Source organism: Nymphaea colorata, chromosome 13 (assembly GCF_008831285.2).
Source record: "Nymphaea colorata isolate Beijing-Zhang1983 chromosome 13, ASM883128v2, whole genome shotgun sequence".
Lineage (NCBI taxonomy): Eukaryota > Viridiplantae > Streptophyta > Magnoliopsida > Nymphaeales > Nymphaeaceae > Nymphaea > Nymphaea colorata.
In genome coordinates this window covers 3,236,784-3,245,474 of record NC_045150.1, presented here as the reverse complement: position 1 = coordinate 3,245,474, position 8,691 = coordinate 3,236,784, and the positions used below count along the sequence as shown (strand labels likewise).

Below are 8,691 nucleotides of genomic sequence, written 5' to 3'. Positions count from 1 at the left end.
CTGTGGGGAACCGAACCGGAAATCCGAGTCGGTAACCGAGACGAATTTGGAGTATACTAGGCCCGATACATTGTTTTTTTTCTTAGATCCCAACCGCTTGGATGCCTTCTCCAGTGCAAAATCAAAACCCCATTTATCGGTTCATAGATGCGGCTGACATTAAAATATTAAATGACAAAACTGACATAAATATTGCTAATTTCAGATTTTATGGGATGACAAAAAGCCATGATATTTTAGTATCATAAATTAAATCGGTCGTGACATATTCTTGTAATAAAAAACAAGCTTAAAAAATAATCTTATAGTATATAAGGTTTATGGCCCAATGAGAGGTTCACCTTAGTACGTCTTGGTCACGCAGCCGCTGCATGATCCGATTTTAAAGTGTATCGACTCGGACCGATTCACAATCCCATGCTTCCCTGTACACTCGTAGGGCTATTTCCGTAACTTCTTTCTTCAAATTAAATTTCTTTGACAAGGAAGGGCCATGGCGGGCCAGACCGCGCACTGACGATCCCTTCCTCCCCTTCCTTCCTTCTTCCCCTCCTTCCTCCTGAGGTATGATAAACCCTAGGCCTCTCCCCAGTTCCCCCTCTCTTTCCTTCTATCCTCCGCCATGAATGTCCTCAAGATGGCTTCCGATTTCATGACTCTGCAATCTCTGCGGTGGATGCCGTGCCACGAGTCCCTCGGATCATCCCCTTCCTTCACCCTGGAGGGAGGCACGGGGGAGAGGAAGCCAGAGGCCTCCAGAAGTTTCGAATTCAAGCGCTTCATGACGGTCCTTCTCCTCTGGTCCATGATCTTCGTCGAGGTCCGCCACATTCCTTCTCTTTCCATGTTCCCGACTCTGAGGATAGGCGATCGGATCATCGCCGAGAAGGCAAGTACCCTCCGTGAGGTCTCTTTTCTGAGTCTTTTTGTTTCTTAATACTTGTGGTTTTGGCTTCCCGCTCTCTGTTTTTGCTTTTGATCGATGGAACCCGTGCTATTTATCACGAGATTGAAATAAAAATATCACGAGTTTCATCGTCCCTACGGTTCCCACAATAATTGTGTTTGTGGAAGCGCATTTTCCATTCGCGTTTTCGCCAGTTAGAGGGAGTTTTATTTGATTTGCATCACGTGTGGCACAAACTTCATGTCTTTATTGTTGGTGATGCGAAGGTAGAACTTGTTTGCACTAGAGTTGAACTGATTCATTGAAACGAGCTTAACATGTTTCTAGCTTTGCGGTGGCGAACAGAAATGTGGAAGCAAGTAAGCATCATGCCCTTTTATCTCGCTTATGGTGATGTCAGCCTATCTTGGATAATAGTGGTTATTGGTAAATTATGACTTTGATGGTATCAAGGAAAAGTAGCATCAATGGCTTTGATATGCTAATGATTCTCCATGAGATAGTATTTACTTGAAACATTGTGATTTATTTTGTGAATGCTAAAATCGAGCATCATGTGAGGAGAGTGATAATCCTTCTTTGTGGTTCAAACTTAGTTAAGCTATATGGAATTCTTGGTCCTCATTGATTTTGAGGAGAGTGATCATCTTTCAAGCGAAAGAGAACCTTCATGTTCTAACTCAGGAAGGTGGGTTGTTCCTTTCACTGGGAGTTGTTAAGAAAACACAAACATGCTATGAAGACTGTAAGCACTTGGGCTATCTGCTTACTGACCAGTGTGTCTGTGCTCAATTGGATAACTACATATTAACCTGGGTGCAGCAAATCGGATGACCTGAGGTATGTTAGTAAGTTTAAGTCCGCAGCGTAGTTTGTTCTTTCTATAAAAAAAAATGAATCAATTTGGAAGCTAGAACATGCAGCAGCTAATAATTCAATTGTAGTTGCATGTTCTTGGCTCCAAAGACAAGCCAGAAAAGTATTTGAGTGCTTATGCCCGTAACGCTAAAAGATATGTATTTGGCTGCATCAGTATGCTACATGGCAATCCATTTATCTATAAGTGTGATGTTTTTCATTGAGATATCAATTGTTACAGCACCATAGATGCCATGTTTCCCTGGCCTTGCAAGTTTAGATATATTATTGGGGCTCAAAGCAACCCACTATGCCTTATTGCATCGATATACATATTTGGGTGAACCACAACAGAAACCTGCATTGACCCATTCGTGTGCATCTATCTTGTTTCTTATTGAGATAGGCCATGCCAAGATTTGTTAGGCTAAGAAAGAGTTCCTATAAGATCTGGCTTGCCTGGACTAGCGTCCTTGTAATTTTACTGATAGCTGATTTACAAATAGCTACAAGAAGCCAGGAAGTAATATCCCCACAATTTCTCTTAGGGGGTGTTTGATCATCCCTGATTTAAGATCCTTAGGATCTGAGATTTATGGATTTAAGACTGACCCTCCTCCCTCATCTTAAATCAGACCTTTTCTCAATGTAAAAAGTTAAACTAGGGATTTTAAGTGTGGATATTAGGCCTGACCTAAGATCCTTAGTTTGATGAACTATGGATTTATTGCGGATCTTTTGCTACATCAGTGAAGTGCGACATCAGATCCATGGATTTCAAATTTGAAGTAGTAAAACACCCCCTTAGAGTTGAAGAAAAATATGTCATTAAATTCTGCATGACTAAGGAAAAATTAACTTCAGAAAAAGGTGCTTAGATGTCCCTGTTATAGACATCTAAGCAGTCTTTGTTGCTATACTTGCAACTAGGCTAACTAAACATTTATTTTGGCTACCTAATGTTTGATACAGAGGTAATGTTGGTATGGTATGTACTCATTGTCACAGTATGTCACCATCCTTGGTGCCTAAACATTTCTTTGGACTATATAGTGATTGATTATTGAGGTAAATATTGATAAGAATCATAGTCATCGGAAAAGCGTTTAAAAAAAAATGTTTTATACTTCAATAATAGGTCAACCGTATAAAACTGAAAGAAGACCTCTTTTTGAAAAAGACAACAAAAAGGAAAAGAACTCCAAAAAGAACATGAAAGGAACACGTTTTTTGGCCTCTTTTACATTTTCTAGTACTATGCTTTTATTTCATATTTTTTGCATTTTATTTTTGGGATTTTATTTTTAAAAAAATGCTGAGATTTTCCCAAGATTTTGCAGAAAAAAAAATCTTTACCATATTATACCCGAGAAAAACCTTGCCATTTAAAACCCATAACAATATTTGTAACTATGGTATGAATCAGTTGTCACAACTATCACTGGTATTTTGGAAATATTGCAAAAAATAAGAAGACTTTTTATTGAGAAAATATTGCAATAATGTTGAAGTATGGCCAAAAAATATTTTTGTAATTTTATTGAGATAATGTCGTGTTCCTCTTTTTGAAAAATCTTTCTCTTCTGAGTATGTTAAGTGTATATTTTTCTAATTTGAAGTATCACCACATTTTGCCTTTTTGTCATCCAAAAAGAAATCCATACTCTATAAAACTTCTACCACTACTGCTCATAATCTGTTTCTAGTAGTAGAAAGAACTATGATTTTTACTGGTTTGACTGATGTATGACTCCCGGTCGTTGCCTCGTGATTCTTAGGCTTTCATGACACTTTGTATTTTGGATCTTCCAGGTATCTTATTACTTCAAAAGTCCTGCGGTCAATGATATTGTCTTATTCAGACCACCAAAGCGCATGCAGGTTTTTTTCTAATACCGAAAGTCGTCTTTGTATATTTCCTTTTTCAGGTTTGCTAATTTATCAATCTATTTACTGCTCTTTCTTCTATTTGCAGGATTTGGGGTTCAAAAAGGGAGATGTTTTTATTAAAAGAATTGTAGCCACGGCAGGGGATCTAATTGAGGTGCGTGAATCACAAACCCCATGTTGACACTTGACACTCTTCTCTTACAAAAATGAAGCTTTTCCAAAAAAAAAAGGATTTTAACCCGTTTTTGCAAACCTCATTTTCCAAAACCATGTCTTTCACCTAAGCAAAGGCAAAACCCAATTCTATACTAAAGCCAGGTTACAAGCTGAAAGCAAGCACTAAACCCAGTATTGGACTTTGTCTGGGCAGGCGTTGAGTGGGGCTTTCCATTCTATTATTCATCTGTTGAAAACTTAAGTGTATATCGGAGCACCAAATTCGTAACTGAATTTGGGATTGCATACTGGCAGACCTACAAACAGGAAGAGACAGTCATCTAATAGCATCTATTTATAGATTCAGTTCTCTTTCTTGTGTACTCAAAAGCAGGTCTGGTATCCATCTAGATAGTCCAATAGGTAAAGTTTATCCTTTTAATTTTCACACATACATATATGTGTTTGTCTCTGTGTGTCTGTATGCATGTGTAGTTTATCTTTCAATGTGTTCGTGGGATGGAGTTTTGAAAACTACCGCTACTTTATCTTTCAAGGTTTTCACTTTTCAGAGTAAACCTTTTTTGTTGAAATTCTTTGAATATGGATCAACTTGTATGGAATCCTACGGGCAGCACTTATGTATAATTTATTGGCATTATGCATTTTCATGAATTATCAAAATTTTGGTAGGCAGGAACTTATATTTCAAGTCCTGGTGCTGTTTTTTTCACCGTTGTAGGTTCAACAGGGGAAGCTGCTATTAAATAGAAATGTACAATCGGAAAATTTTATTGCAGAACGCCCATCATATGAGATGCATGCAACCGTCTGTTCCAGTATCCTTACTGAATTTCTTTGCCCTACCAAGTATTTACAAGCAGCAAGTGTGCTTCGAGCAACATAGTGAGTTGGCATTTCCAGGATGAAGATTTTGATACTATGGATACTGGATGATCAGCGACAGCTCAGAATAGTAGCCTGGTAAACTCCATGTTGTTGACATCTGAGCGCTACATGATTTCCACTGATTTCATGAGCCTTGGACTGCACACGGTCTGCTTGGTCTGTCTTCTTCTTGCATTTCTGCGTTTCTAGGTAATAATGAAAATTTCCTTTTCAATCCTATTCAATTTATTTTTTCTTTTTTTTCTTTCCTATGTTGCAGTATGTCCCGGATGGCTTTGTCTTTGTGATGGGTGACAATCGAAACAACAGTTGTGACTCGCACGTTTGGTGAGTGCATGTTCTTAGTTCGTAACAAGCAAACTCTTAAACTTGCGATATAAAAGCTTACAGCTCTGCTGGGTTGTAATGGGGTTAAGGTTATTTGTGGGCGGTTTTTGTGTAACATCTTTCCTCTAAATTTTTAAAGAATTGACTTCTGTTATGATATTTTGGCATTTCAGGGGTCCTCTTCCCGTAAAGAATATAATAGGGAGATACGTTATCGGCTGTTCACGGTCACCTCCTGTGCAGGTTTCCTGACATTTCCTTCTGTTTGTGAAACATTCAAACTTTCCTCGCAATTATGTGTGTATTGTGTAAAACCTGGCATCTTCTTAACGAGGCAAATGCATTTGCATTATGCTCTGCTTTTCGGAAGATTTAAGCTTGACTTTTATCCTGCTAATATTGCTGTTAAGGGGTTTGTTGTTAGAATATGGTATTGATTCCTGATTGCTCTTCCATTATTAGTGGTTTATCCTAATCCATTGTTTGGTGATCTAATGGAAAAAGCAACGCTCATTTGAAGGCGTTTTATAATATTGAAAAAGTTGCAATTGTTCAAAGCTGCAGTGATTTGATTAACTACTTTAACTGTATATCAGAAGGTGCCAGATAGATGGGCAGCTCAAAGTGCTCTTCTCTCTTTTCCTAAGAAATAGTGGCAGATAAGTTACCGTGAATCGATATAGGCCAGTGCTGCAAAATATGACGACCATTCAGAAGTAAGACAAAAATTAAAGAACTGTTTGCGAAGAAATTCTACTAAATATGGATTTATCTTAACGGCTCTGATTAGTGGAAAGATCAAATTCTTTGATAAAAAGTATCAGATTCAACTTTAGATTATGTAGGATCAGAAGGCCTTTCTGATTATTAGGAGTATGATTTGCTCCAAGAGATGCTGCCATGGTTCCGACGCAAACCTGCGGGGAGTTTCCCAAACGTTTGTTCCGAATAAAGAGAGCTATACAAAATTCAGGGTGGCCAAAAAATAAACGAATGGAATCAGCAGACCAAAACGCTGACCCACTACAAGATATCAGCATAAAAAAAACACCCTGAGGCAATTACAGAGAAATTGGTCGGAATGAATGAAGCGGACCAAACCAGCAATGGGATTTACAGCATCTTGCATCACTTGCTACCATGGTTCAAAGCGTTCAGCATCGAATGAACCGGTCGGTGGTGGCGGATCACTTTCTCTCTAGTTTGGGGTTTGATAAAAATGAAAGGACTATTGCCAATGATGGTCTCGCTTTCAAGCTTATAAAGAAACCTTCCTGAAGAACTGAAATTTCTTCAAAAATAACTGGCTCTCAGTTAAGAAATTAAATTTTTATGGACGATTTTTTTAGGGCTTGTCCTGGATTATGATTCCAGATACGGGCCTCTTTTTTTTTGCAATTTTCCTGATACAGGCTCCATCGGAAAGGGCCTGGAATTATGATATGTTGGAAAATACGAGGCTTTCTGATTTTCGACGTTGTCCTTTTAATGTAAAAGCTGTTTCACTTTTTATAGCAAGCAATTTCATTTCCTTTTATTATAGTCCACATTTTAATAAGTTAAGGTAATAGTAAAGGCAAGGATAAGGTAGTGTTCCTTAAGTGTAAGCTCTCTCTCTCTCTCTCTCTCTCTCTCTCTCTCTCTCTCTCTCTCTCTCTCTCTGTGTGTGTGTGTGTGTGTGTGAGCGCGCGCGCCAAAATGAGTATAAGTGGGCAAGCAAGAAGCACTTATAGGTGTTCCGTTTGTTTGATTCCTGTGAGTGTGCCCCCCAACCCCCTTCTCCCTCTCTCTCTCTTATGTTGAAATTTGAAATCAACCAGCTGCCAAATATGTATATATGCATATATCTTCCTAAACATATTCCACAGTCGCAATATTTAGTGAAACACATGACTACATCACCGCATTGTGATTATATTGTGAAGAAGTCGCTCGAATTACTCAGTAGAACGATAACGTTTTATTTCCAACACCGTATAAGAGATTGCATTTCATTCATTAGCACGCAATGGTTTGCGCGTTTGCATCACTTAGATTAAGTTATAAGCAAGCATAACATCCGAAAATATGAAATTTAGATTAAAACACCAAGTTATATGCAAACACAACATCCCAAAAATTTTTTTTTTTTAAAAGAAGAAGAAGAAGAAAAGACCATGGAAAACAGGAAATCTAGATCAACATTTTTCAAGATTTGCAGAATCCAATAAATCTCAATCTTACACCCTCTTAGATGAAGTTATATTCAAACATAGCAAATCAAAATAAAGAGAAAGTAATGAAAATAACAAACTTAGCCAAACCTTTTCTCAAGATTTTTCAAGCCAACAAACCTCAAACTCTTTATGTTGTAAATTTTGTAAAGCTTTAATTTATACTTGCATTCACTTCACATGGTTGGTTCCACCCGACCGACCGCCGGCCGTTGTGTCAGGTGGTGGACTCGAGGCCGCTTGTGCAGTGGGTCCCACCCTAACCCAATAAAAGCTAATTTTTTTATGGTCAAAGGTCTCAATAGCTAGTGGTGTTCAATTTTTTTATTTTTTTTTTGAATTTGGTGCTTCCTAAATCCAAATTCATTAAATCAGACTTGAAAATTTAAATCATCCTTTCTAATTTGAGTTTATCTATTGGCACGAAACACCAAACCGACCTTGAAAGTATGAAAGAGGCCGGGTATGGATCTAGATTTGAGCAGATTGTCGACTTTTGAGCTCAAAGCAAGGAAGGGCCAAAAAAGGTCTTCTGCTACAGAGAGCCCAACGTCCATCGTCTTCACCACCTACGCTAGGTCTAACTATGCCTTCGACATAGTCACGGTGCCCGTTCTGTCACCAGACTTCCATGTTGATTCCAGTCTGGAGGTTCAGGCCACAGACGGTATATCCGTCAACTACAATGGCTTCTTCTACGGTGACTCTCTGGTCTATCTCTCCGAGCGAGGTGGGACGCCTGCAATCTACCTCTCCTCAGACCCAAGCAACGCTAACGGTCGAAGGTCCGCCATGGAGGCGGCCTTTCCGGTCATACCGTCGCCGGGAAACAGTGGAATTTCTATTACCGTCTCTGGCCCGTGCACATGACCGTAGCAGGAAATAACGGCTAGTTCCTTATTGATGCGGGGATTTTGGATCCGGGTTTTGACCCGTTTGTCTAATACGGTTTCTTCTGCTTCCTGTAGTACCATTTACCAGACTTGAAGATTTGGATCATGCTTACCTGCTCCATTTACTGGAGGTAGTTTAATAAAGCAAAAAAAAAATTCATTTTATTATATCTTATTCAAATTTGCAATATGCTTTGCTTGAAAACCGTAGCCTTTGTTAGCAAAGCTACACAAGGTGGTCCTTTTTATAAAATTTAAGATGAAAAAGAAAATCCCAAAGTAAATTTTTAAAGAATAAATCAATGCTCATTGGAGTTTGAACTCATTGAATAGTGGGGTCCTTTTTGTACTTTATAATTTGTCTTTCATTAACCTGGACCGTGGATCCAATATGATGAAAGTTCTAGGATGACAGATTTTAGGAGTTTAGATCTGCTTTTTTAAGAAGGATGTAAAATATAAATAGAACAATTTAGGGAATCAATCATAGTTTTTTGTGTTATAATACTTTTACTCGTTTTTCAATCATAGCTTTTTT

At 38.4% G+C, this 8,691-nt stretch overlaps 1 protein-coding gene across 3 annotated transcripts; it reads left to right on the top strand.

Moving 5' to 3' along the window:
- Positions 1-485: 485 nt before the first annotated feature.
- LOC116267309 (chloroplast processing peptidase-like) lies at positions 486-5,502 on the top strand. 3 transcript variants are annotated; one of them, XR_004175567.2, is made up of 6 exons: positions 486-889; positions 3,578-3,646; positions 3,741-3,809; positions 4,554-4,876; positions 4,980-5,047; positions 5,221-5,291. XR_004175567.2 is itself a non-coding variant. In XM_031648987.2 (6 exons), the coding sequence occupies exons 1-6, from the start codon at positions 623-625 to the stop codon at positions 5,297-5,299; spliced, it is 639 nt and encodes a 212-aa protein (XP_031504847.1). In that variant the 5' UTR covers positions 487-622; the 3' UTR covers positions 5,300-5,502. The 3 variants fall into 3 exon arrangements, 1 of the variants encoding a protein (XP_031504847.1); XR_004175569.2 differs by having other exon boundaries at positions 4,554-4,795; positions 5,221-5,289; XM_031648987.2 differs by having other exon boundaries at positions 487-889; positions 4,554-4,640; positions 5,221-5,502.
- The last annotated feature ends 3,189 nt before the right edge of the window (positions 5,503-8,691 follow it).

What these genes read in the sequence shown, in the direction of transcription:
- LOC116267309 (XM_031648987.2), top strand. Translation starts at nt 623, where the DNA reads ATGAATGTCCTCAAGATGGCTTCCGATTTCATGACTCTGCAATCTCTG. An exon ending in ATCGGATCATCGCCGAGAAG is followed by an intron (nt 890 to 3,577) that starts GCAAGTACCCTC and finishes TGGATCTTCCAG; the next exon opens with GTATCTTATTACTTCAAAAG. An exon ending in CATATGAGATGCATGCAACC is followed by an intron (nt 4,641 to 4,979) that starts GTCTGTTCCAGT and finishes CCTATGTTGCAG; the next exon opens with TATGTCCCGGATGGCTTTGT.